We start from the raw sequence: 27,901 nt of genomic DNA on the forward strand, positions 1-27,901 counted from the left end.
TCTTCCTGGTCTGACCCTGGGGTCCTGGAGAGCCCTGAGCACAGAATAAATTCTCTTTACCCCAAAACAACGTCACAGAGCCAGGACAAGTGCAATTCCTCAGAACCGGCCCGGTGGGCTGCAGGGAGGTTTGGGGCCCTCCCCATGCCTGCACCTGCGGGACGAGCCAGGGCTCACCCACCACAACCTGAGCTCTGGGAGCCTGGCCACAGCTGCTGAGGACAGGGATCCTGAGGCTGACAGCCGAACCCAGGAGGTTCTGTCCAGGCCGGGCAGCACAGGTAGGGGGCAGTGGGTCTGACAGTGTTGCATCTGTAATGTCTGGAACTTGTAACCCTCTTCTTTTTCTTTCATCTCTTGTCCCCAACACTGGGGCTCTGTCACTGTCTTTCTTCCTCCTTTCTCCTATTTAACAATCCTTTCTTTTTGGAATTTAGCATCAAGCCTGCCCACCTGGGGCCTCCCCCCTTCCCCACTGTGCAATCCTGACTTGGGAGCCCTCCAGAAGCCTTGGCCTTTCAGTGGCTGGGGGGGGGGGGGCGGTGGGGCGGAGCCATGAAAAAGCCAAGGCCTCTGCAGGCCTCCCGGGCCCTACTTACCTCTCTCCCTCCTGCAGAGAGGACAGCCACTGCCTTCCATGGTGCCAGGGCACCACTGATGCATTCTTGGGGGAAGGTGCCCCCGGAGTTGTGTGATGGCACAGCCCTGATGAAGTCTAGCGCGCTGTGCTCAGAGATCAGTCCAGTGGAATTGCATTTGGGTTTCAGTTGATCAGATGATGGGTCCCTGGCAGGGGAGTGGGAATCATTGGCCACAGGAGCTGAGAGATAAAGCAAAGTGGTGGGGGTAGAACAGAGGGGGCCAGCGAAGGAAGGGTGGCTAAGGGAAGCATGACAGGAGAGGAGCCAGATCCAGACCCCAGTCCAGCCATCTCTGTGCCCTGCTCAGAGGTCCCATGAGAGGAAGCCGAGCGGAGCTGATTTCTCCCCTTCTATAGACCCATCCACCTTCTCTGTTCTCTCCCTAGAGACATAGGATTAGGAGAAAATATAGACCAGCTGTTAGAGGAAACCAAAACTAAATTCAAAATCCAAATAAGTCATAACTACAGGATATCACCAATGAGCTCTTCTCCTCGCCTAACAAAATGGGAATTATGAAGGCAGCTCCCATAGCAAGCATCACAATTTCGATCATACGTGGGCTGTGACCTACCCAAAACTTCTGGCATGTGCTGGCAAATGTAGTCCTTACCCCTCATTGTTCTGGAAGGGGAAGTTCATAGCAGGAAGGTTGGCTTCGAGTGGTTTTTCCAGAAGAACTTGCAAGAAGGGAGGGCGAGGCCAGCCAGAGCTACAACAGAGCCTGCCTGGGGTTGGCCTGGGGCTGGAGTGCCTGAGGAGAGGCAGATACCCAGGCAGCAGCATGATAGGTGGTTTCCTTCCCCATGGAAAACACCGATCCCACTGTGGCTTCAGGGGGCCCCAGCCTACTTCGTATCATCAGCATTTCATGCCTCATGCTCAAGATCTTGCCATTAGTGCCTCATTCCCTTAGCCAAGGGCTTCTTGCCCTACCCACCCTCGCTACAGCGTGGGTCCTTTCAGGAATGGAACAATCCAAGGTGGCTCACTCGTGGCTCTGCAGAGGGAGTGAGGGCTTACAGGCACTGGGAGTCAAAGGGAAGGACCATCGAGGGGCGGGGCGCCCGCCATGGAGTGTCCTGGCCCTGACACGACAGTCAAGGAAAGGGACACGGTGAGAGAGGAAGCTGCAAAGATAGACACACTTCCAGCTCAGTAAGAATAGCCAGGACTCTCTCCTCTCTATCCTTTCCACTAGGCTCCAGTCTCATTAATTTGTTCTGCCAGCTCCCTCATCTACATCATCCTAGCCCCCAGAGAGATTTTCTTCGCTTTTTTTTTTTTAATTAACATATAATGTATTATTTGTTCCAGGGGTACAGGTCTGTGATTCATCAGTCTTACCCAATTCACAGCACTCACCATAGCACATACCTTCCCCAGTGTCCATCCCCAGCCCTCCCTTCCCTCCCATGCCCCCACCCTTCCAACAACCCTCAGTTTGTTTCCCGAGATTAAGAGTCTCTTATGGTTGGTCTCCTTCTCTGATTTTGTCTGGTTTCATTTTTTCCTCCCTTCCCCTGTGATCCTCTGTCTTGTTTCTCAAATTCTTCATATCAGGGAGATCATATGATAATTGTCTTTCTCTGATTGACTTATTTCGCTTAGCATAATACCCTCTAGTTCCATTCACACTGTTGCAAATGGGTGAGACTTCATTTTTTGATGGCTGCATAGTATTCCATTGTAGATATCTACCACATCTTCTTTATCCATTCATCTGTCAATGAACATCTAGGCTCTTTCCATAGTTTGGCTATTGTGGACATTGCTGCTATAAACATTGGGGTGCAGGTGCCCCTTCAGATCACTACATTTGTATCTTTGGGGTAAATATCCAGTAGTGTAATTGCTCTATTTTCAACTTTTTGAGGAAACTCCATGCTGTTTTCCAGAGTGGTTGCACCAGCTTGCATTCCCACCAACAGTGTAGGAGGGTTCCCCTTTCTCCGCATCCTCACCAGCATCTGTCATTTCCTGACTTGTTAATTTTAGCCATTCTGACTGATGTGAGGTGGTATCTCACCGTGGTTTTGATTTGTATTTCCCTGATGCTGAGTGGAGTTGAGCACTTTCTCATGTGTCTGTTGGCCATCTGGATGTCTTCTTTGCAGAAATGTCTGTTCATGTCTTCTGCCCATTTCCTGATTGGATTATTTGTTCTTTGGGTGTTGAGTTTGATAAGTTCTGTATAGATTTTGGATACTAGCCCTTTATCTGATATGTCATTTACAAATATCTTCTCCCATTCTGGCTGTTTTCTTTTGGTTTTGTTGTTTCCTTTGCTGTGCAAAAGGTTTTTTATCTTGATGAATTCCCAATAGTTCATTTTGCCCTTGCTTCTCTTACTTTTGGCAATGTTTCTAGGAAGAAGTTGCTGCAGCTGAGGTTGAAGAGGTTGCTGCCTGTGTTCTCCCAGAGGGATTTTCTAGAATATGTCTCACCACCCCCTTCTTCCCATACCTCCTTGCCTCCACATTCTCCCTCCAGCCCCTAAGCTGCAGCCCCTGTCCCTTCCACAAGCCATTCCCTGAACACACCACACCTGCGTACAACTCCTCCATGGTGTTCCTGCCTCCCTCTGCCTAGGGGCCCTGTCTGCTCCTGCTGTGCCTCCCTGCCCTTCTCTCCCCAGCACAATCTATCAGAAATGTCCTCCACTCTTTAAGTGCTGACTTGAGTCCGTTCACAGGGACAGGAACAGGAATGAGGCACCCAGGTCCCTGAAAGTGCTCATACCTATTAAGTCCACATCAGTGAGATAAATGGGAGGGAGGGGGACCTTCCCCAGGCTATGGGAGAGGAGTCTTCTGGGAAGGCATGGTGGAGGAGGACATAGCACAGATGTGGGGGCACCTGCCCCACCTGGAGGTGGGGGCAAATGGGGAATGTGGCCCTTCCAGACACGCAGCACCTAAGAAGTGCAAGGATTCTGACCCAAACTCTGAGGGCACGAGGGGAGGAGGAGCCTCACATGAGGAGACTGCTGAGGGGACAACCTGGACCCTGTGGCGGCTGTGCACAGCCTACCGGGGAGGAGCTGGAGGGTAGAGAGGCCACAGGCCCTGGGCCCTGGACATGGCTGGATGTGAGCAGCCATCAGGAGGGTGGGGAAGGGCAGGCCAAACACAGCCTCGGGAGGATAGGGAGGGAACAGTTTGTCCAAAGGGACTGCATTTTGGGTGGTGACCTTCCAAGACAAGGCTGTAAGTCTGGAGGGAGTCACTGGCCCCAGAATTCCAAGAACACTGCTTTCCAGATTCTTCAATGATGGCACAGCCTGAAGCCTAAGGGAGACACAGGCCCTGAACACCGGAAGTCAAGCTCCTGGGCTTCTACTTACTGAGAACTACACATGGAATAAAGAGGATGTAGGAAAAGCAGCTTTCTCAAGTATGGTTCTTCTGTCCCCCCTAGACCAGTTGCAAGCATGTCCCCCTGACCAGGAAGCCATAGCCATGCCCAGGGCCACTGTAACTCGAAGAACACAGTCTTACTGCAGATACTACTTAGGAATTATAATGTCCCACACCATATGTTATACACCCTAACTTCATCTAAAATTAACCGCTCTTCCTGTAGGTCCCCCTTCCAAGGTGGGCTACTCTGCATTCCTGGGGTGGGGGGAAGGGGCTATTGTCAGCCAGACCTGAGTCTCTCCATCTCCCCGGTCTGCTGCCCCTCTGTGGCACTCCATGAGAGGGCCCTCCCTGGAGCCCTCCTGACCGGACTCTGTTGCTCCTTCCATAAGCCCCTCAGCTAGAAGGAAGCAGGTGGGCGAATCTTGGCATGCCTTGTGCCGCAGGCACGGTCCTGCATGAGCCGCTGTCTTCCCGCCAGCCTGGGAGGGACAGCTCCCACGCAGGTGTCCCCGCCCCCGAGCCAGGTGCAGCGCAGGTGCGTCGCTCCAGCGAGAGCCACAGCGAGACCACATCCTCCGTCTCGGGACCTCTCGGAGAGAATTTCCTGCATATGTGAGGCCTCATCCTTGAATGCCAACACCTGTCTACACTGTTAACCCATTTTGGAAGCAACTCTTCCTGTCTGGATTCCCTGATCCATGCTGACTAAATGGAAATCCGTAATGGCCACACGGTGATCTTTCCTCGGTGCTTCTCGGTGCACGCAGACCCTCAGCTGCTGTGTGGGAACGCCCTTGGCCGAGCGTGGATGGAACCTAACTTGTCGGTTTGTTCGCTCCAGTTTGGCCTGTCTTTCCTCGTCATCCTTCGTATGTTAGCGGGTCGTGAGGACGCGCATGCGCTGTGCGGCCATCTGCCCGGGCTCCCGCGCCGCCCTGCGTGGCCTTGCCTCTCGTGCCCTTAAGTTGTTGTTTTTAATTTGTCCTGAGCTGGGACACAAATAACATAGAGCAAAACTAGACAGGCGCTGGGGAGGGGGGGGATGTCTGGGGCTCACTGACAGGTCAAAGCTTGGGCTTTGTATTACAAGCTTCACATATCTATCCTCAAGGTTTCAGCACTTCTCTCGCTCCCTTGCTGGCACTCTCTGGACTCTGGGCTGCTCAGATGGCCGGCTGGCTCACTGATGGGTCTCAGATGCATTAGAGGAGATGCTGCTGCAGGCCCAGGCTGCCGGCTTCGGGTTAGGTAAAATGAGAGGGGAAGGTGCTCAGCGTGGGGTGTCTGTGAACATGGGCCTGGGGGGTGGTCAGGGCGGTCTGTCCACGGTCACTCTGCAGTTCAGTGAGATGTGCTGCTGCGATGGGAAAGCAGGCCGCCTGGGTCCTGGGTAGCAGGACTTCTGGGCACAGTGAGCTGTCTGTCTTTTCCAGGACAATCCACTTGTCCTAGCACCCAGCAGGGGTGAATTCGGGCCCACACTGTGACTTGGAATGAACAATGTCTCTTCCTGGGCCTCAGTTTCCTACACCAGAAAATAAAAAGAAAAATGACAGCTGGCGGGGGTGGGGGAGTGGAAGTAGCAGTACGTGACATGGTAGAGGCAAGGGTCACAGGACTGTTTCCCTGGTCTTCCTTCTGGGAATGAGGAAAATTGCATTGAACTCACTACTAAGAAATCTGGACTCTAGTCCCAGCTCCACCTTACTTCCCTGTGTGACCATTAGCCTCTCTGGGCCTCAGTTTCCCCTCCACATAAACAGGAGTTTGAACTGCTCAACTTCGGAGGTCCCTCCCAGCTCCAGAATTCCAGGATTCTCCTCCTCTCCTCCTCCTCTTCCTCCTCCTGCTGCTCTCAAGGGTGGGAGTGTGCATGTGTGTGTACATGTGTGCATGTGTGTGTGTGTGTGTGTGTGTGTGTACTGGGGGCAGGGGAAGGGAGAGAGTCCCACAGAGGATGGGGTGGCAGTTAGGAGGAAAGGGGACCAGGACTTTCCATGCCACTGGGGCTCAGAGCTTTCTTAGCAACTAATGGCACTTGGGGTTGTTTAATCATTAAAGGAAGGAACGAAGCCAGGAGCGCCTCAAAGTCCAACCGGCGGTGAGTGACTCTAACAGAGAAGCATGGAGCTGGCAACAATGGGGACTGGAGCGTCAGGAAATGGGGTCAGGACTGTGACAGCTCCACGCTCAACGCTAGGCTCCGGAGTCAGCCTGCACGCCTACGACATCGGGGTCCTGGTTGTCTACTTCATCTTTGTCATTGGTGTGGGGGTCTGGGTGAGTAGTCCTGGAGGCTGGAGGCTGACAGGGGAGGCAGAGACAGCTCCCTTCTCTGGCTGGGGGTGAAGCTGGGGCAGGGTGGGCAGAAGGAAGGTGGATTAGGGAGGCACAGGTATAAGATGCAGAAATCCTTCCGAAATCCTTCTCTCCAGTCCCTTCTTTTATAGATGGGCAGACTGTGGCACAGAGAGGGGTGTGACATGCCTGAGGGCACATAGCAAGCAGAGGCAGACCAGGCAAGGACCCCCATCTCCCAACTCTCTGTCTCTGTGCATCTGCGACTTTTGGCCCCACCCATCCCCCATCCCCACTCCTGCCCTCCTTCCCATGCCAGGATTGCCAGCTCTGTGATCGCTCCACTCTTGGCCTACCCACCCCCCTCCAGCGGTGGGTGTCTTGGCAAGGAATGGCGCTTTCTAATGGAGCTGGGTTTGGGTGCTCATGGGAAGGGAGCCAGGTGACTCCGAAGATCCTTCTGCTCTCCACTGTCCACCAGAGCCTTAGCCCTGGAGCGGGGGCCAGGCTCTGAGAGGAGGGAGCCCTGATTTCAGATCCCAGCTGACAGAGCCCCGGAGCCCTGGGAACATGCGAATGCTCTGTGAGCCCCCTTTTCTCATGTGGACAGTGAGAATGATAAAGACTATTCCACAGAGGGGTCATGGCCCTGAGTAACATGACACATTTAGGCACCTGGCCCAGTGCCCGGCATGGCAAGGAGCAAGACATGGCAGGTGTCACCACGGCCCCTTCGGGAGATGGGCCAGCCCCCTCAGATGCTGCTGGGTGGCAGATGGTGATGGGAGTCCCAGGCAGTCACTTACTGAGGCTGGGTCACACACTCTCTCTGGGCCCCAGTTCCCTCAGCTGTACAGCGGGGTGAACAGTCCCTCCTCCCAAGGCTGATGTGAGGAAGAAATGGGCAAAAGGCTGGTCACCAACTCCTGGCAGGAAAGGCACCAACTCCTCAGTGACCTTGGGCAAGTTGCTCCCTGACTCCGGCCTCAGTTTCTTCACATGTGAGAAGAATTCCTTCTGCTCATCTGGCCTGCCCGAGGGCCAGAGGTGACAGGTGGCAGGTGAAGTTCAAGCAAAGGCTTCACAAGAACCAGCCCCTCCCCTCTCCCAACACTCCCTAGTGACTAGGGATGCTTCCTTGGGGCAAAGAAGCCCCTTTTCTCTTTTCCTTTCCTCTTCTTCAGGTATGTCTCCCACCTCTAGACCCAATCAGAGACCTGCTGGCTTCAGCATTTTTTTTTAAATTTTATTTGTTTATTTGTCAGAAAGAGACAGAAAGAGCACAAGCAGGGGAGCAGCAGAGGCAGAGGGAGAAGTAGGCTCCCTACGGAGTGAGGAACCTGATGTGGGGCTCAATCCCAAGACCCTGGGATCATGACTTGAGCCCAAGGCAAACGCTTAACCAACTGCACCACCCAGGCATCCCGAGCTTTTAGCATCTTAATAAAGTCAGGTTTCTGCTTCCATGCCTGCCATCCACGCTCCCAGCCCCTGAGGCTCCAGAGGAACTCACTCACATCCACTCTCCTCTTGTTCTTCAGATGAGGAGATTGGCCGGGCTCCTACAGTGTGGTCCCACTTCAGGCCAGGACAGAGAAGCCCCAAATGGGGCCCCTCTCTGCTTGGGCCTGTGGGGCTTTCTGCCATCCTAGCCCCAGTGTGGGAGTCCTGCAGAAAGGAGATCAGGTATAAATCACTTCCTGAACCGGAGTTTGGACAGAAGGAGGGCTAAGGTGGCAATAACCAGAATCTTGCACGCTTGCCCAACACGGTGCTGCTCGCCAAGGCTTTAACCTCTGTTGACCCCTTGGCTCTTCACACCAGCCCTGGAGGATGAACGGTGAGGCCCAGAGAGAGGTGGTGCCCCTCCCAAAGGCAGGTAGAGTAAAACCAGTGAAACTGCCCATCTGGGTCTCGTGGTCCCCCAGTGCCTGAGCCCAGGGACAGGTTTCTGAGCTCCAGAAACCCTCAGCTCTCTCCCCTTCCTTTCCAGTCATCCATTCGCGCGAGCCGAGGCACAATTGGTGGCTATTTCCTGGCAGGGAGGTCCATGAGCTGGTGGCCGGTGAGTCAATCTTCCTCCCTGCCCCTCCCACCATTGGATCTTCGTCTTGTCTTCTTTTGCTAATGTCTCAGCCCCATGAGTGGGGTTCCTGGCACTCTGGGCTCCTTCTCTATGGCCCCAAGTCACCCCCCCACCAGAACGATCTTGTTAACACACACCTTGGGTGAGCACCCTCCAAAAGAAATAACCTAGAACGTTCCTGTCTTGGAGAAGCTCACGTTAGCTGGACAGACAGACTCACAGAAAACAGGAGGGAAGCAGGGGGGCTTGTGAGTATCTCTGGGAAGCCTCTGGCCTCAGCCATGGGAGATGGGAAGGAGACGTATCTGCTTAGTACCGTGGAGCAGTGAGGGGGACCACAGACGTCCATCCCCAGCAACCTCAGGGAACTGATCCTGACGACTTTGCCAACCCCAGCCTCCCCTATCCGCCTGCCTCACTTGTTTCTCTTAGTCCGCAAAACTGACTTCCTCTTCCTGAAACAGCACGGAGGGAGGTACGCCCTGCCTGGAAATCGAATGGTAGGAGAGTCAGCACCCAGGGCGCTGCGGCTGTGTACACGCGCAGACACACCCGGCTCACACACCCCCTGTGCATGCACTTACACACCACCAGCCATCCCTACACCCCATGCTGGCTCTTCCCACTTTCTCCACCTGCACAGGTGACAGACTCACTAAAGAGGAGAGGAAGCCCAGGATTCTGACAGAGCTCTCTGGAAGGTTCGGGTATCTGGGACAGGAGGAGTTCGGGTCAGGGAGATCTCGTGTGTTCAGCGTGAGAGTCCCCAGGACAGCAGGGGACGGAGGGCCTGGCAGCTCACAGGGAGAGTAACTGGGTCCCCGGTGGTGCCTGCCATCTCCTCGACAAAAGAAAGCAAGCCCCTTGGAGGCCATTCCTCTCTGCTGGATCCCCAGCCCCACCCCCTATCACAGCCCTGGAGATGAGTCACTAGCAGGGACGAGAAGCAGGACAGGGCACCTCTCTGATCCATTTGGGGGAGTGACCAGGGGCTGGCCTGGGTGCTCATCCGGTCCTGCAGAGAGCAGATCTTCCTGCTCCATGTGAAACTCTGTGTCTCACTGTAGGTGTGAGGAAACCCCATGCCTCTGGACACGAGGAGGGTGCTCCCGAGACCAGTGGAGTGTGGAGATGGGCCGTCTCTGTGGGGCACGGCTGTGTGTGTGGTGTGGAGCTGGGCCTCCTGCCCTGGGAGCAGGCTTCAGCCTGAGCAGAGCCAGCCCTGCTTGGGGTATCTCCGTCCCATTTACAACCCTGGAGCTTACGGGAGTCTGTGACAGTCCTGAGACGTGCCTCACCCCCCATCCTGTACCCCAAAGAGAGTGTGTGGCTGGGAAGCCAAGAGCAGGAGCAGCAGCATCCCTGGTCCCAGGGGGCCCATCTGGTCCCCCTTCCAACCCTGATGACCGATGTCTCCTTGAGTCGTGAGCTAGGAGCCTGTGCTGAGTGGGTTCAAGGCAGCTCCCTGCTCCTAGAGCAGCCTCAGGGCCTTAAGGCCCAGTGCTCTGTGCCCTGGCTAGGTGCTCCAGCGCCGGCCCCACCAGCATCCCCAGGATCACCCGAGTGTGTGGCGGCAGAGGTGCCTGAGGCAATGAGCAACGTCAAACCGGTTGTAATCTCTATGCCTTTATGCTGTCTGCGGTCTGATCTCTGAAGGCCTCAGTACCTTTCCTTTGTTTTCGCTTTCTACCGCCCAGCAACCTCTAAAACAGGCAGTGGGAACAGGTGAGTCCCCACATTTTATAAGTGTAGAGTCAGGATTTGCAGGAGGAAGTGATTTTATTAGGCTGACACAGAGGACAAGCCCAGAGCAGAGTCTACACCTCTGGCCCTGGGGGCCTGTCCCCAAGGGCTGGTCTCTGCCCAGGCTCCAGAGCCCCTCCCTCTGACCCTCCCCCTGCCCAACGAAGGATCCCATCCAATAATAAAAGGTGATAGTAATGAGTGCTTATTAGGAGCTCAGCAATAATTGTGCAGTCATTACTGGAGTCAGTCTGGTTACCGGAGCCAGGGTTCAAAGGTTCATCACTCACTGGTTCTGGAGCTCCGGCAAGTCATTTATCAGTGCCTGAGTTCCCCCCTCAGTCAGCTGGGGATGTAACAGGATATCCGGCCCAGAGTTATGGTGAGGACTGCATAGGAAACTTAGAACATTGCCCGACACTTGGCGATGCTGCTTACGTACTAACTGTACTAACCATTATGGTCCTTATGTCAGTGTCTCTAAGGCCTGAGTATTTGGCTGCCTCCTAGAGAAACATGACCTCAACTCAGAGGCTGGCTCAGCCTGTGGTCAGCCCTTTGGCTTCTCCCTCTGCCTGGCCTTGCCCTGGAGCCTGGAGGCACTGGGGTCACGGGGGGGCCTTTCCAATCCCTCTCGAGGGGACCTCCTCCTTCCCCTCAACATCCTCATCTCTGGAGGCCCCCAGATGGACAGCCCAGTGCAGAGCCTTGTCCTCCCTACGTGACCCTGCTTCCCAAGGCTTTCCTTCTTTCCCACTTGGCCACTCACTCACTGGGTGGCCTGAGGCCAGTGGCTTTGTTTTTCCCAACATTATTTCCTTCTTCTGTAAATTGAAAAGATTAATGCCCATCCCTTGAAATGTTCATGAAGATCAAGTGTATTGCTGCATATTAAATGCCTCGCGCAGTGCCTGCATACATAGGTACCCAGTGAATGTCAGGTCCATCCCTCCTCCTCTGTGCTCCCTCATGTCCTCTCCTTCCTCTGATCTCAGATTTCCTGAGCCCAGCTCCTGCTCTGTCCACAGTTCCTGAGGCCTGTGGTCCTGGCTCCAGACTGATTTGGGTTAAAACTGACCCTGAACCTTGACCCCACTTGTGCCTTGCAGATTGGAGCCTCTCTGATGTCCAGCAACGTGGGCAGTGGCTTGTTCATTGGCCTGGCTGGGACAGGAGCCGCTGGAGGTCTTGCTGTGGGCGGCTTTGAATGGAATGTAAGGAAGTTGACTTGGAGGCTTCTCAGGGGGAAATGGAGGTCTGAAGCTTCCCTGACCCCCATCCCAGTCTTTAGTGTTGAGAGAAACCTTGGAGGTGCTGGGGGAGGCTGCATGGTAAATCAAGAACCCATTTTATAGATGAGGAAATCAAGGCCTGGAGAAGGAAGAGGGACTCATCAGACCACACAGCACCAAGATTAGGTCCCAGTCCCTTGCTCCCTGGCTCAGTTCTCCCCCTAGGGTAGGGGCTGCCCCTCTCTCTGCATCTAGGATGTAGAGACCTACTTCTCCCCACTCTCCAAGGCAACCTGGCTGCTTCTGGCCCTGGGCTGGATCTTCGTCCCTGTGTACATCGCCGCCGGGGCGGTCACGATGCCGCAGTACCTGAAGAAGCGGTTTGGCGGCCACAGGATCCAGGTGTACATGTCTGTCCTGTCTCTTATCCTCTACATCTTCACCAAGATTTCTGTGAGTACCCACTCCAGTGTGGCCACCTTCTTCTTTAAAATGCTGAGTTTATTTTTTAAGAGTTTATTTATTTGAGAGAGAGAGAGAGAGAGAGCATGTGCACAAGAGCAGGGGTAGGGGCAGGGGGAGAAGGAGAAGCAGACTCCCTGCTGAGCAGGGACCCTGATGCGGGGGCTCCATCCCGAGACCCTGGGATCAAGACCTGAGCTGAAGGTAGATGCTTAACTGACTGAGCTATGCAGCCGCCCGAAAATGCTGAGTTTGTGTCATGGCTTATTGTTGGGTGTAGGGAATGGATAGATGGATGGATGGATGGATGGATGGATGGATGGATGGATGGACAGCTAATAGATTGGTAGAAGGAAGGGAGGAAGAAGGGATGAAACCACGTACCTTCAATGCAAGCCCCCGCTCAGCAGTGGAGTGATCACAGATGAATAAGAAATGTCTGTTGTGTAAATGACAGTCCCTCTATTCAAAGACTCCATCATCTAGAGCTCATTGATTCATTTATCTTTCCGTTAAGTGATTCTCCATTTAGCACCATGCATTGATTACCTAGAATCTTACAGTAACAAAGGTCCTTATTCTTCCTTCCTTGACCTGCACTCAGAAAACACACTTAAGGCAGATGGCTTGCCCACATCCACACAGAATGTAGCTGTGGGACTGGAACTGAAGTTTGGGTCCTGTGCCCCAGTCCAGGGGTCCTTGCACCTTGCCCTGTTGTAGATCTGGGATGGGCTCATTAAAGAGCTGTGCAGGGGGTCAGCAAGCAGGCACTGACTGACAGGGACCGAGCTTGAAAATGAGCCCAAGGCCACTCCGGCAGAGGGCGCTCCACAGTCCTCTAATAAACCTGAACACGAGGCGTGTCTGGAAGTGCGGTCCTCTGCACCGGGCTCCTGCCCCTGCATGTCCGTGGGTGCCGGAGCTGCCTCTGCTGCCTCTGCTCTGCTAGGGAGCAGGCGGCGAGCCTCTGGGGACCCGCTCTCTCTTCTCCGACCCCTGCTCCCCGCTTCACCTCCTTTGTCTTCACTTTATTCCTTCACCCCTGCCTTCTGGGCAAAGACTCTCCCATCAGCGCCCCAGATGACATTGTTCCCGGTTCCAAAGTTGGATGTGGGGCTCCTCTGCTCGACACTCCCTATGGCCCCTCAGTGTCTGCAAGGTCAAGCCCGTCCTCAGCACAGCACTCTAGGCTCACCCTCATCATGGGATGAGGGCTGCCAGCACTTGGTATCGCTGAGCAGGAGGGGACATACCCTGGTGGCCACAGCAAGGGCCTCAAGTGACCTGGACTCCTGGGTCCTGGCTCTCTGCAGACTGACATCTTCTCTGGAGCTCTCTTCATCCAGATGGCCTTAGGCTGGAACCTTTACCTCTCCACGGTGATGCTGCTGGTGGTGACAGCCGTCTACACCATTGCTGGTAGGGCCGAGGACAGGTTGCACTGGGGCGTGGCATCAGGAGCAGAGACCAAGAGACAGAAGGAGGTGGAGAGGGATGCCTAGGGATGTAGCAGTGAGCAGGGGTGCGACTAGGGGATTGTTATCGGGACTGGGGTCATCAGGACCTGCTCTGGACAAAGCCACCAGCCCGCTTTCCCCTGTCTCCCCCAGGTCTGGGCACTTGGGACCCCAGCTCGTGGCTAAGTCAGCCTGCAAAGCTGGGGAATTTCAGTGGAGTTGGGGTAGGTGGAAATTCCCAGCACAGCAGAGGAATAGCCCTAGGATATTAACAACAAGAACTAACTGAGGCACAGTGGCCACACTCAGGGCCTGCTGGGGAGAGAGAGAGCTAGACCAGAGTGCTTGTGGCTAGGACCAGCCAGTGGGGGGAAGGCAGACAGAGAGAATCCACCTGCTAAGAGGGCTTCTCAGTGTGGCCAAGCACAGGGTAGGCACCCAGAGAGGAACCCCCTGTTGGTGTCCACTGATGAGCCCTCTCCTTGGGTCCACAGGGGGCCTCACGGCCGTGATCTACACAGATGCCTTGCAGACGGTGATCATGGTGGGGGGCGCCCTGGTCCTCATGTTTCTGGGTAAGGTAGAGACTTGAATATATTCCCCACCCCCACCCCCCACCCCTGCCAATCATGTAGAAACTTCTTACTGATCTGTCTTGGACTTTCACCTCCGTGGTTTGATTGGAACTTTCCAGAGCACAGAGCCTTATTCCACCTCCCCCCCCCCCCCACTGGGTTCCAAATGAGCAAAGTTCTCGCTACACCAACTAAGGGTCTGAGCCCCATGTCCCCCCCTGATTCCCAAATCCTATACTAGTTCCAAGCCCCAGGGCCCCACATGGGACTAGAAGCTAGGGTAGGGGCATGGGACAGGCCCAGCGGGGTCTCAGGGCCGTGTCACTTCCTGTGGTCTCTCTCCACAGGCTTTCAGGAGGTAGGCTGGTACCCAGGCCTGGAGCAGCGGTATAGACAGGCCATCCCTAATGCCACAGTCCCCAATACCACCTGCCATCTCCCCCGGTCTGACGCCTTCCACATGCTCCGGGACCCTGTGAATGGGGACATCCCTTGGCCTGGCCTCATTTTCGGGCTTACGGTGCTGGCCACGTGGTGCTGGTGCACGGACCAGGTGATGCCCCAGCCAGGCTTGGCCCAGCCCATCATACGGGTGGTTCCCTGTGGGAAAACCATGCATCTAGAAGCAGAGAGGGTCGGGCCTTGTTCCCGGACCACCTCAGGGCTCACGTGTGGCTGAGCTGAGCCCCACCAAGCTGAGCAGCCTGCCACTGCTCCTCCCTTTTCAGGTCATCGTGCAGAGGTCTCTCTCTGCTAAGAATCTGTCCCATGCCAAGGGGGGATCTGTGCTGGGGGGTTATCTGAAGATCCTGCCCATGTTCTTCATTGTCATGCCTGGCATGATCAGCCGGGCCCTGTACCCAGGTAGGAGCTGGACGGTGTTGCACTGGGGGTGGGGTGGGGTGGAGGGTGGGGGAGCCCACCTGTTACTTCTATTAAGAATACATCGTGTGTCAGGCTTTGTGGGCCAAACATACAGTAAATGTTTCAGAAGAAGACATTTGTATCTGAATGTCATCTTAAAATCCTACTTTCCCTTTATAAGGGAAAGACCTATGAAGGCATTCTTGGTGCCTTCTAAGGATTTTTGCCTTTTAAGCGAGATATAAGGCCTCAAACCCATAGGAGTCTGTCAGGCTTTGCAGGGTAGTATGTGGTCAAGAGATTTCCTGGAGATGGCTAGATTGTGGTACCCAGACATCGGCCTGCCCCTTGACCCTCTCGCTCCTACAAGAGATGCTAGTTCTCTCCAGAGTCAGCAGGAAAAGGTTTCTTGTAGTTTCTTCCCATTGGAAAGCAAATATTGGGCTCTAATGGCCATCACGTCTTCTATAGATGAGGTGGGCTGTGTAGACCCTGACGTTTGCCAAAGAATCTGCGGGGCCCGAGTGGGCTGCTCCAACATCGCCTACCCTAAGCTGGTCATAGCCCTCATGCCCGTCGGTGAGTCCTGCCTCCCCCACGTCGCCCTTCACGCCCATCCCCCAGCTTCCTCCAATCCCTGCTGCCCAGGAGGGGCTTTAAGGATGGATATGGATGGGAATAGGTGATAAAACCTCACCTCCACACCTCCTTCCCCAACACACACACACACACACACACACACAGAGTTTTCACGAGCGTCTACACACCCAGTCTGGGTCTAATCCTGGTGATGCAGGGATGAAAGACCCCCCCCTGTGCTTGGGGTTTATGCCATCCTCAGGACACCTGGGCTCACTGAGGATACAATGCTGCGTCACCAGTGTGGGGACACAGTGTGGCTGAGGGATCCCTAAGGAGGCACCTGACCCAGCCTGGGGGAACCTCAGAGGTTTCCCAGAGGAGAGGAAATGGAGCTGAATACTGAGGAACATTTTAAGCAGACAAAGCCAGATGCAGGTGGGAAATGTCGCGGGGAAGGAGGGACTGCATGTGCTGAGGCTGAGGGCTGACCAGAGAGCAGGACGTCTGAAGCGGCCTCATGGGGCTTACCTGCAGGGGGAATGGGCCGCAGAGGTGGAGAGGAGGTCGTGCCCCTCACTGTGGAGCAGAGCCTTTCCTCTGGGTTTTAGGCCAGAGCACATGAGGGGATTCGATCTTCAGAAGGAGCAGTCTGAGGGAGAGCTTAGCTTCGGGGAGGCAGAGGGAAGGTTAACGGGTTTGCGGTGGCCCAGCTGAGGGTGCTGATGGCCTGGGCCAGGTCAGTGGTTTTGGGGTGGACAGAAGGGATTTAAAGATCTTTGTAAGGTACAGGTGGCAGTATTTGGTGGCTGATTACATTTAAGGGATGAGAGAGACAGAGGGATCCAGAGAGGGCTCCCAGGTCCTGGGCTCACGATGATATTGAGAGTAGGGGTAGAGGCAAAAGCCAGGTTTATAAGGGAAGTGCTCGAGCTGAGCTCTCCCCTCTCTCCTGTAGAAAAAGAAATGAATCAAAGAAACAGTAGAGATGGTGGGGGGCCTGGCTGGGACTAGCCATCCACAGGGAGGTTGATCGAGGGAGGGGGCTTGGGAGGGCAGCAGAGGAGGGGTCTAGGATAACTGAGTGTCTGCTGTGGAGATTGGAGTTTGCTACCAAAGGAAGCAACAGAAGACCCCAGAAGAAGGTGCTGGCCTCGGTTTGTTTGGAACGCCTTAACTCTTTCAGGGAGACCTCTAGGAGGTCGTTCAATGTTTGGACTGAGAGGAAAGAGGGCCGAGGTTGGGCTGATGGAAAGTGGTCTCCCTAGATAGACGACTTGTTTCTAGAAGCTTGATCATTAGAGTCGTAAAGACCGCAGAGATCAGTGGGTTCTACCCTCTCCAGCAAACAGGGGGAGAATAGGTCCAGAAAGGAAGGAACTCATTCAAAGATCACATAGCTAGTTACTTGCAGAACCAGGAAACAAATCCAGGCCTTCTGCCTCCCAGGCCAGGGCCTTAACCCGACACCACTGTGTCCATGAAAAGGCACACAGACAGAAAACACTCCATTCTTTTTTCTTTTTTAAGATTTTTAAAAAAGATTTTATTTATTTATTTGACAGAGAGAGACACAGTGAGTGAGGGAACATAAGCAGAGGGGAGTGGGAGAGGGAGAAACAGGCTTCCCGCCAAGCAGGGAGCTGGATGCGGGGCTCTATCCCAGGACCCTGGGATCACAACCTGAGCTGAAGGCGGGTGCTCAATGACTGAGACACCCAAACACCCCCAAAACACTCCATTCTTAACAGGCACCCTCCTCCCCAGCAGGGGCCAGTAACCCAGTGTCTACAAACTCTGAAACCCAGACCAAGGAGTCAAAGCAGCAGGGTCACCCAGTCCCACTACTCTCGGTGATGCAGCTGAGGAGGTTGGGTGCAGATTACTTGCTCAAGGCCGCAGAGCAAGACAGAGGCAGTGCTTACCCAGAAGCCGGCCTCCATGGCTCTTGGATTCCTTACCCGCCCAGATGGGAACCTCCTGCAAGCCATCACCACCCCAAACCCCCGGCTCTTCTGGACACTGTAGGCTCCGTGGCCCCCGGCAGAGCTGGCCCTCACCGGCCGGTTGCCCACGGAGACCTCGCTTCTCCCCAGGTCTGCGGGGCCTGATGATCGCCGTGATCCTGGCTGCCCTCATGAGCTCACTCACCTCCATCTTCAACAGCAGCAGCACCTTGTTTGCCATTGACGTGTGGCTGCGCCTCCGAAGGAAGGCCACCGAGCAGGAGCTGATGGTGGTGGGCAGGTGCGTTGGCCCCTCTTCTGGAGCACCCCTTCCTGCAGGCAGGACCCCTCTCCCCTCGCCTCCCTGCCCTGGGCTGCCCTGGAGGGCGGGGGCAGGGGCACGGCCGGGTCTGGGCCCCGGCACTGGCAGTTGTAGGACCTGGTTCTAGCTCCGGCTTCCCGCATGACCTCACATAAGTCCCTCCCCAGCTCTGGACATTCCTCCACTTCCAGAATAAGGAGAAAAAAACTCTTCCCTGTCTGTTCAATTTTCTCTTTCTCTGATGACTGAGTAAGTGAGAGAAGCTGACAAAGCATTTAAGAAAGGGAAGGTGAACTGTAGGGGGTCGGGGGTAGTTAGCAAGCAGCTCACCCCCAGGAGCTCTAGAATAGCTCTGGCCATTATCCCAGGAAAACGGAAAGCGTGTTAAATTTACTCCATCAGACTCACCCTGAGCATTCCCCTTGCATCAAACCTTGTGCTGGGGACACCGGGGCGATGTGTACTGGTCTGACTGTGCTGAGGGCTGAGCATGGTAGCAGTAGCACAGGTAATGCAGCATGGGCTGCTGCAGCCAGGAAGTTGACAGGATGGCTGTCTCCAGTGGACACAGAGCCTTGAACAACAAGCAGGAGAACTTGAACTTCATCTCGTTGGTTTCGATGTTGTGCTTTTCAAAGTATCATTTGGTGGCTTGTTTTCTTTTCCTCCCTAGGCTAGTAGTTTACACGGGGCTAAGGGGCACTTTCCGGACTCTTTGCTTCATAACTTAAGGCTCCGTGACTCAGGTTTCTGGATGAACACGTTTATTTTTTCCGTTTGGAAGATGATACTTGACTTTCAATAATTTACCCTCTTCCATCTCTGTGCCTTTGCGCTCACTGTTCCTTCCATCAGGATGGCTCTGGTCTACAGCTGCCTAAGGGGGTGCTGTGTGTAGGGCCTGAACATTTAAGGATCTGCGAGGGGAGGGGCTCCAGTGGGGCCTGAGGCGGGAAATGTGGGAGGGAAGGGAGAGGAAAGAACAGGTGCTCAGATGCTCCCTTCCTTCTACTGAGGCGGTCTCATGCCTTTTATTTCATCCATCTGTAGGGTTCATGCGCCATCTCCTGGCCAATGGCATTATTGCACCCAAGCAAAATTTTCAACTCGTGCATGCAAAATTGTTCAGACAGTGCTTTAGGGTACTTGGGCCTGAACCAGGATCAGTTGAGGTGAAGTCAGGAGGAGAAGGTGGAGTCCCCGCTCTGAGATAAGTGCCAGTGTAATGGAGTGGCGGGTTAGAGCTAAAGGAGCCCAAAGAAGGGAAATTCTAGCCCTGTGCCCTCTCTGCAGAGTGTTCGTGGTGTTCCTGGTTGTCATCAGCATCCTCTGGATCCCCATCATTCAGAGCTCCAACAGCGGGCAGCTCTTCGACTACATCCAGTCTGTCACCAGCTACCTGGCCCCGCCTATCACCGCCCTCTTCCTGTTGGCCATTTTCTGCAAGAGGGTCACAGAGCCTGTGAGTGCAGCAGGGCCCCTGTCTCTCCCTGCACACCAGAGGGCTGGGAGGTCTGGGCTGTCCATAGCCTGGGGTCTCTTTGGGACATAATAGGCATACCAGCTGCCTCCTTCAGGCTTCCATCTCCCCATCCATAGTGTAGGGTTTTGATTCACTCATTCACTCGATAAGCCTTCATTGATCCTATTATGGAGGCTTCTAGATGCGATGGTTTATAAGTTTCATGAAGGTCCACCATCTCTGGGCCAGGTGAGAGGAAAGATGATTCAATAGTGAATAACCATAAGGTCCAGTGGCTGCTGTAAGAGTGGAGGTTGGGAGCACCTAACCTAGGGGATGCCTGGGAAGGGGCCAGGGAAGACTTCCTGGATGAAGGACATCTGAGCCTAGACTGAAGAATGAATGGGGAGGAGAAAAATGTTTCCGACACGTGGAAGAGTGTGTGCGAAAGGCCGGGACAAATGGGAGGCTCTCTGGGGTCTGTTCCCTCTCTAACCCCATAAAGTTCTGTATGTGGGCAAACACCAGCCACAAATGACCCTGCAGGTGCATCGCTGATGAAGCTGCTGCAGGTTGATGGGCTGGGAGGAGCTAGAGGGGCCGGGACGGTTGCCTTGGTTACTCCCCAGGAAAGCAGAGAAAAAGAGGGGCCCGATTGTGTGGGCTGTGCTTTGGGGGCTAAAGGATGTCACGGACACGGTTCCACATGAGCCACAGGAGAGCTCTACGTCATTGCAAAGGACACCCAGAAGCTCCTCTCCTTGGGGGGAGGACAGGTACCCAGGCCACATGTTTATCGTTTCCGGAACTTTAACCTCCCTGCTGATAACCAGGTGCACAGCAGGTCTTGGCTGAATTCTGGGTGTTTCTGTTTGTTCCAGAATTTTTGCTGTCAGGATCGGCACCTCATTTTTAAAATATGAGCCTTCTGACCCTCACATGTGGGGAAAGGTGTAGGTTTGGTTCAAGTGGTGTTATAAACAAAGAAGGAGATTTTCTTTCTTTCCTCTTTCTTTCTTTTTTGTTTTTGTTTTTGTTGTTGTTTCTTTCTTTCTTTCTTGGTAAAAAAGAAGAGCTCTATTCTGATTATTTATTGTGACAGAAAATCAGGATGGGATACCTGGTTTTCCCTACTTATTACAAAAGTATATCCCATTCTAGCTGAATAGCAAGCATCTATACTTACTATATACTAATTTCTTCTATCATTGCGCATGAGAAAACTCTAAGCCAGTGAGGCTGTCTCACCTGTTCAGTCATTCTGGAATGGAGCCACGATCCAAATCCTCGTCTGGCTGACTTTGGAGACTATGTCCTGCCCAGGGCACCACTCTGCCTGCTTTTAAGTTCAGCAAAGGCTCAGCATTACAGGGTTGCTCACCGAGGTGGGCCCGCAAACGGTGTAACAGACCTGAGCTTGCCAGGGCCCCCGCCCCCATGTCTGCCCTCTCTCCACAGGGAGCCTTCTGGGGCCTCATGTTCGGCCTGGCTGTGGGGCTTGTGCGCATGATCCTGGAGTTCTCCTACCCAGCGCCAGCCTGTGGGGAGGTGGACCGGAGGCCGGCCGTGCTGAAGGACATCCACTACCTATACTTTGCCCTCCTGCTCTGTGGGCTCACTGCCATCGTCATCGTCGCTGTCAGCCTCTGTACCAGCCCCATCCCTGAGGAAAAGGCAAGTAGAGTGCTGGGACTGGGGCCCCTCGAAATGCTGTCCCTTCCCCCCCCTGGGCCCTGGGATTCTAGCACCGAGCTTCATTCCAGTGGCTTGACTCCTCTGTGGCCATACACACATTCTTGGGAGAGGAGCTCACTGGATTATTCAATCCCAGGTGAAAAGTAATTTACTCAATTGGAAAATTACTCAGTGAACTTGTCCTGTGTGCCAGGCACTGTGTTGGGGTTACAAAGACGAATTGTCCCTGCCGACTGTCCAGGACAGACACCAACGCCGACAGTTATCCTACCAGGAGAAAATGTGGGAAGGCGCCCAGCATAGGAGGGGCGGTCACCCCTGGGGGATGGCAGAGGGCTCCCCGGCAAGGTCACTTTGAGCTGGCCCTAGAAGAAGGAGTAGGGATTCATTGGTCAGTGAAGGAACAGGTAGGTAAGAAAAGACATAGAGTCTCCCAGAGCCCAGGGCCAGCACCCCACTCTCCTGTGCTGACAGATTTCCCAGTCCTCAGTCTTTTGAAACCTTTCATCTTTACCTCATGGGCGGAGCCATGACACAGCACTGCCATCTGTGTGGCTTCAACAACCAAAGTTTATTTTCTCACAGTTCTGGAAGCAAGAAGTCTAAGATCAAGGTGTTGGCAGAGTTCTTTCCTCTGAGGCCCCCCTCCTTGGCTTGCAGACGTCTGCCTTTGCCTCCGTGTCCTCACCCTGTCCCTTCCCCTGTGTGTCTGTGTTCCAATCCCCTCTTCTTATAAGGATACCAGCCCTATTGGATTGGGGTCACTCTGATGTCCTCATTTAACCATAATTACCACTTTAAAGGCCTTATCACCACAAGCAGTCACATTCTGGTGTATTGGGGGTTAGGACTTTACCATATGAATGGGGGAGGATTATAGAATTCAGTGAATAACAGAACTGGTGCCAGAAGCTAGTCCCAGAACTTCAGGAGGAAGGCATTACCTGTACAGTGCCGGAGAGTTTGCAAAATGACTTTATACCCTTGACATCACTAATTCCTACAGACAAAGGAGTCCAGACAGGCCAGTTTCTCTGGTGGCTCATTCCAGAAGTGCTTTCTCCCCACTGCTTTCTTCAGCTTCTCCATTGCCTACTGCCTCACTCCCACACGGAAGAATCTCTCACTTGAAATCCCCTCCCCAGCCCCATTCCTCCCTCCCACTCTGCTCCCCAACAGCGGACTTTGCAGGGTGGTCACTGGCAGCCTCCACTTCCCACCTCCTGTCTCCTCATCCAGTCCGGCTGGTGTCCCACCTCCCCACAGAAACTGCGCTCACCAAGACCCCTTGATGCTAGAAATGAATGATCATATCCGCATCTTCGTCGCCAGTGAGTTCCGAGGAGAACTAGCCACCACACACCACGTCCTGCTCATGTCCGTGACACACTCCCCTCCAACCCTCTGCTCACTCTTCTGAAGCCTTCCTCATGGTGTCCCTTAGGGACCCACCTATGGCCTCTAACCCTTTTCACTCACACTGTCCCTGAGCTGGTTTATATGCTCTACAGGAAGATGAAACTCCATTCTCTCGCTCTTGCCCAAGATTCAAACCCAAATCCAGCTTTAAAGAGGCACCGCCCATACACTGCTAATGGCACACCGTGGAAGTATGAAGCCACGCTTACTGAGAGGTCCTTACAAGTGGAGAAGCAGCCTGGGCTCTCCTGAGACCGTACAGACACATAGCTGGGCGCTGGAGGAAAGGGTCCTAGAGGACAGCCGCTCCCCCGGTGTGCTGGACATGTCTGTACGAATTCAGCGACAGGGGAGGGACAGTTGGTCCAATCTGTAACCAAGAGCTGCTGGGCCAGGAAAAGAGCTTTTTGGAAAGGAGATAGTACAGAGCTCAGATAGTTCTGGTTGGGCCCAACCCATACCAGCTAGAGAACTTGTTGGGTTTTCTGCTGTGCCACCAAAAAGGGAGAAGAGAGAAAGCCACCAGGGCTGTACAGGGAATGCAGGCTTGCTGCTCCTTACCCGGACAATCTCTGTTCTGTGGCAGCAGGCCCCGCAGGCATTCTGTAGGCAAAGTCTCCGAGCTCTTCCCGTGCCCCAGCTGATGGGCCAAGGCAGGAACCTGAGAGCCATGTTCACTGCTTCCTTGCCCGAACACTGCCCCCAATGCTCTGTATTTTGTATTCTGCTGTTCTAGCAGCCTCCAGCCTGGATCCCTCAGTTCACCCCAAGAGAGCTTTCTAAATCTCGCAGCTCAGAGTCTCGTCTCTTTGTCTAAAGTCTGCAGGGACTCTCCATCGCCTATGAGTTTCTTTTTAAGAGTATCAACTCCACAACCTGATCTTGGAAGCCTTCTGTCATGGGGCGCCTGCCTCTCTGTCCAGCTTCTCTCGTCCCAGTCTATGAGTGGGGAGCCTAGAACAGGTGCTCAGAGGGGCGCAGCTGTTCAAAGGAAAGGGCATTCGGGCTGAGAGCCAGGCCTCCTGACTCAGCCCTGTGCCTGTTCCTCACGCTCCGCTGAGTCAAGCAGTATTTTCTTTCCCTCCAGCTTGCTCGCCTGACATGGTGGACACGGAACGGTCCCCACCCTGAGCTGGAGAAGGAAGCCCCAGAGGGCACGCTGGGGACATTGGAGATGCCAACTGGGGTGAGCCCTCCAGGAGATGGAGGGACAGAGAGCTCCAGCCAGGGCCGGGACCAGCATGGAGGTAGGCTGGGGCCACGCTGGGGGCACACATCACACAGGGGTCATGGGGATGCCGTGTCATGGGGCCCCAGAGACCCTCCTTTGGGGATGAGATCTCGGATGCCAAAAAAAGAAAATGACTGTTCCTCCCTTCCCACATGGCTACCAAACTATTAGAGAAACAAGACAAACAAGGCAGGAGTCAAAATAGAAGTATATATATACTTATAAGTATATAGAAGTAGAAAGATTTTGTTTATAAGTAGAAAGTAGAATATAAGTAGATAATTATATAATTAGTATAAGTATAAATATAAGTAGAAATATTTTGTATTTAAGTATATATATAAGTAGAAAGATTTTGTTTATATCCATGGGGAGGTGCATTTCCTTATGGTGAAGCCCAGTGTCAGACAGAGGTTCCCATCAGCCTCCTACCCCTGTGGGCCCTGCGTTGACAAGAAGGAGAAGGGAGGGACACAGCCAAGTGTGCCCCCTTCATGCTTCCCAAATCTACCAGCGGGGAAGTCCCCTCACCTCCCCTGGGCTGAATGAGTCTAAGGGCAGAGAAATCAAAGGGTGTTACACTAACTGAGTTCCCTCCAGATGGAAGGAAACATGAGGCACATCAAAGAAACTTACTTCCCTCAGGGCTTAACCATTCTGCCTGAGGCACCCAGACACATGGCAACCCTGGGTCCGTATTGGTCTGTCCCTCTTCACAAGGTTCCTCTAGATCAACAACCATTCCTATGGGTATCGTCCTCGAGCTGCTGATGGCCATATACTTTTGGCCTCCTAGAGGTCCTTAAATGTGTTCGAATAGTCCCTTAGTGAGATGTACTCCAAGGCCACACAGTGTCTGAAGTTGAAAATTGGCATAAGACTTAATGTTACTGCTTTAGACACAACACAACTGTAACCTTCCCACCGTGTGATTAAATAGCCACATTAGAATAGTCTGATATAATGACCTTATAGAGATCTCCTAAATTATAAATTTCCTATGGAAAAATTACAGTCAAAAAAGTTAAATCAGGTGGCAAGCAAAGCCTCAAATCAATTTCTCTTGCCTTCAGGAATTAATAATTTAATGATATTTAAGTCCTAAATTTACTTCCTGCCTCAGTTAGAGGGAACTCCAGCATGTGGGTGGAGTTGGGGTGCCTTGGTCAGCAGCCTTCTCTTGTTGGATTGGGTGGGGCTCCTTCTGGGCCTCCACAGTGTCTTAGTCCCATTCCCAGCCTCTGGGTACTTCTAATAAGTCGTGTTTAGCTGAGAGCATAGGTGACATCATCAAAGTGCCAGCTGGTAGAGCTGAACTTCCAGCAGCAGCACGCCATTCAGGTCCCTCATCTTTGCCAGGTTCGGGGGGCCCTGTGCTCCCCTAGGCCTGAGAAATTGTCCCCCTGTCTTGACTCCCTCCCCTTTGCTTAAGGCCCTGCTAGAGAAGCAGCCAGGGACCTGGAGTCAATGACATCATAAGCTCCAGCATCACACTAAGAGCCAACACTCTCATCTTCTTGCCCAAGCTGCGACAATTAAACGCCTGCGGTCCACTCTAAAAACCTATGCTTAATGGAGAATGTAACCCTTTACAAACTTCCAAGGGCAAAACCCGTATGGGCTGACTTCAGAAAGCCCCACCAATGCTCAAAGTCAACACCCCTGGCCCCTGTCTAATCAGTTGTCCCATTAGTTTCAGTGTGTTTTGCTTTGCACAATGTAACCCCTTGTCTCTTTTTCACATTTTGTGGTCCGTACACCAGATGGGTCTCAAAAGCGTTTCTCCCCCCATCAAGGCAAGAACCTGGTCTAGGTTCCTATAAAGTGTATGGCAGGGAGGAAGCAGAGGCCCTTCTAGGAGGTGGATCCAAGAGAAGAGAGGGATGGAAGAAGCTGGGAAGGTAGCTTTAGCAGAAGGAGGAAGGGCACCACTTGCACTGTCCCGGTGGTACCCCGGCACGAGACAGACGGACGCCATCATCATGGCTTTCCCTGGCGGTCCCTGTGGCCCAGCGCAGAACCTGTTGCTGGAGAAGCAGAGAAATGCCAGCCCCGTGTGGGGGGCTTGCTCCCCCAAAAGATGAAGGAGGCATTTCCCACTCCTAGAAGGCAACCCCTGGAATCCCCCTCTCAAAAGGCCCACAGGCAGAGGAAGCCTCATCTTTGTTGTCCTTGAGTTAAACAGCAACATGGCAGTGTAGTTTTGTGTCCTAGAAAAAGAAAGATGAAAAAAAATATTAAGGACAGCAGAATAGGTCAGAAAGAAGTGTATGCACACTCACATGTACGAGGTCATGGCTCACCAACAACCGCCTTGTGACTTCTGAGCCTCGGAGCTGGCGCGATGCCCTGTGCATCACCGGCCTCTGAGGGCGGCCCTGAGAGTCAGAAGAGAGTTCTCGAATGGGCTTGTAAAATGCTACAACCCAGTACCGTTGGAATGCCACACACCTGGTGTTGCTTAGTGCCGCCTTAAGCAGGTCCCCTCCTTTCTCTGAGCCTGTGTCCTCCTGGATACAAGGTGGGAGCGAAACCAGGTGGTCTCTTGGTGGGACCAGAGACGCTGTAGTCACACTGAGCTTACCAGGTACCAAGTTCCAAGGTCATTAAGATCATAAAGCATTTCCAGTGGGTTCTGTCTGACCTCGATGAAATATTAATTTTAATATGTCATCTGCTAATGCAAAAAAAAAAAACTTTAAAAATACTTACTTTATTACTTCCTTTAAACTTAGTTTTTAAAGAACTGGGCTACCCTTTCACCTCAAAGCAGCCCCATCTGGGTGCTGGGGAGTCAGGTCCACACCAGCTGTCTCACGCGTGTTTGGAACCGTAGTCAGCTGAACCTCTCCCTGCTGCTCCAGCAAGGCTCACTTTTCGAAATGCTAGCAAATGTGCATTCTCATCTGATGCTCAAAGAAATCTGGAGAAGACCTGAGCATCGCAGTTAACCTAATTGAGAGAGAAGCTGCGGCTCAGAGGAGCCGGTGGGTGGTTAGCACAGGACCTCAGGTAGGCCAGCCCGGAGTGGGAACGTGGCTCCCAGCTGTCCTGGAAGAGATCATGTCCCACTCCATCCTCATGCTCTGAATTGGAATGAACCCCATTATCCTCACCGCATCCCCCTACTTGCATCACTGAGAAGCTCTGCTGGAGGACTGGACGCTGGGGTCAGAGCTCTGTCCCAGTCTCAGCTGGGCGCCCAGTCTGTAGGTTCCCAGCAAGGCCCCAGTGCCACCTGCCCCTCTTTCTGTGCGCCCCCTTTCTGTGTCTCACCAGTTCCCCCTCCCCTGCCCCTTCTCTCTCCCTGGCTGCCACCTGGCCTCACCTCCCCTTCTGCTTCCCTTGTTCCCCGGGCTGTGGTCCCCAGCCCGGTGCAGGCGGTGGGGCAGGGTCCTGTGGGACTGGTTCTGTGGGCTGGCCGGCAGCCCCGAGCCTGCACGGAGCCCCGAGGAGATGGCTGCGCGCCAGCGGGAGCTGACCAGCATCGCCGAGGAGCCGCTCTGGAGAACCGTCTGCAACGTCAATGCCATCCTGCTCCTGGCCCTCAACATCTTCCTCTGGGGCTATTTTGCCTGACTCCGTAGACCTGGCTTCAGTGGAGACCGAGTAAACTGGACCGGAGCCTGGCCAGTCTGTCTTGCTGTGGAAACCGGGGACCATGGAGGCCGAGCCAGCAGAAGGGGAAGGTAGCTTCCCTGTCCCAGGGAAGCCCCTGTCCCAGAAGCCCCTGTCCCAGGCTGCACACCGGCCACGTGGAGAGGCCATGTGGAGAATGGGAGACCAGAGAGGGCTCTGGGTTTGCTCAGGGCCACACAGCAGGACTCACACTGGGTCTTCTGACTCCAGCTCTTTGTCCATTTTACTACCTATGTTTCTACCTCAGAAACACTGTTCCCACCCCCTGGGTGCTTCCTTTCAGGAGCTTTTACTGTACCTGTGTGTTGAGGCTTAAACAAGTGGAAGGCATAAGAAATGGGGTTGCAAGAACGTTGCAAAAGTCCAAGTGCATCTTTGCTCACTGGCATCCCTTCCCTCCCCATGTTGTCCCCTTCTTCCCTAGTTCCCAACCCCTAGTCATCTATTTCCAGCAGGCACCTACCCACGAGGTCCTTTACTTCCCCTGACACACCCCAGGGAATGAGGGGCCAGGATGGAATGGAAGCGTGGTGACAGATGATGTTTGGGCAGGGAGCTCTGGCGGGGGGGGGGGGACTCTCCTTGGTGCCACTCAAATTCTGCCCCTTCCCACCATCACTTCCAAACCCTGCAGTCTCCATGGCCTTAAGGCATTTGAAGTCCAGTTGGAGAGACAGAACTTGTGAAGAAGTAGCCATGCAGAAAGGCTGCATGGACAGCCTGTGAGTCACTGCCCTGGGCCCATGCCCCTCTCTCCCTCTGCCTGCCAGGCATCCACCCAGCCTGGAAAATACCATGACCAGAGCTGTCTGACATCCACAACCAGGCCAGTCTCCCTCTCCCACTCCCACCTCCTCTGGGCCTGCCTCTGTCACATACCAA

At 53.9% G+C, this 27,901-nt stretch overlaps 1 protein-coding gene across 1 annotated transcript; it reads left to right on the forward strand.

The window, feature by feature from the left end:
- On the forward strand, positions 1-27,370 carry SLC5A9 (solute carrier family 5 member 9). Its single transcript, XM_059374663.1, has 15 exons — positions 1-281; positions 6,068-6,286; positions 8,298-8,369; positions 11,243-11,347; positions 11,654-11,818; positions 13,144-13,249; positions 13,782-13,862; positions 14,210-14,415; positions 14,591-14,726; positions 15,198-15,305; positions 17,402-17,552; positions 18,867-19,035; positions 20,494-20,709; positions 23,237-23,396; positions 26,751-27,370. Exons 2-15 carry the CDS (start codon positions 6,131-6,133, stop codon positions 26,957-26,959), a joined length of 2,040 nt encoding a protein of 679 aa, XP_059230646.1. The 5' UTR covers positions 1-281; positions 6,068-6,130; the 3' UTR covers positions 26,960-27,370.
- The last annotated feature ends 531 nt before the right edge of the window (positions 27,371-27,901 follow it).

Source organism: Mustela nigripes, chromosome 14 (assembly GCF_022355385.1).
Source record: "Mustela nigripes isolate SB6536 chromosome 14, MUSNIG.SB6536, whole genome shotgun sequence".
NCBI lineage: Eukaryota > Metazoa > Chordata > Mammalia > Carnivora > Mustelidae > Mustela > Mustela nigripes.

Coding starts and splice junctions, on each gene's coding strand:
- SLC5A9 (XM_059374663.1), top strand. CDS start 6,131: ATGGAGCTGGCAACAATGGGGACTGGAGCGTCAGGAAATGGGGTCAGG. Junction 11,819..13,143: donor ACATCTTCACCAAGATTTCT/GTGAGTACCCAC, acceptor GGCTCTCTGCAG/ACTGACATCTTCTCTGGAGC. Junction 19,036..20,493: donor GCAAGAGGGTCACAGAGCCT/GTGAGTGCAGCA, acceptor CTCTCTCCACAG/GGAGCCTTCTGGGGCCTCAT.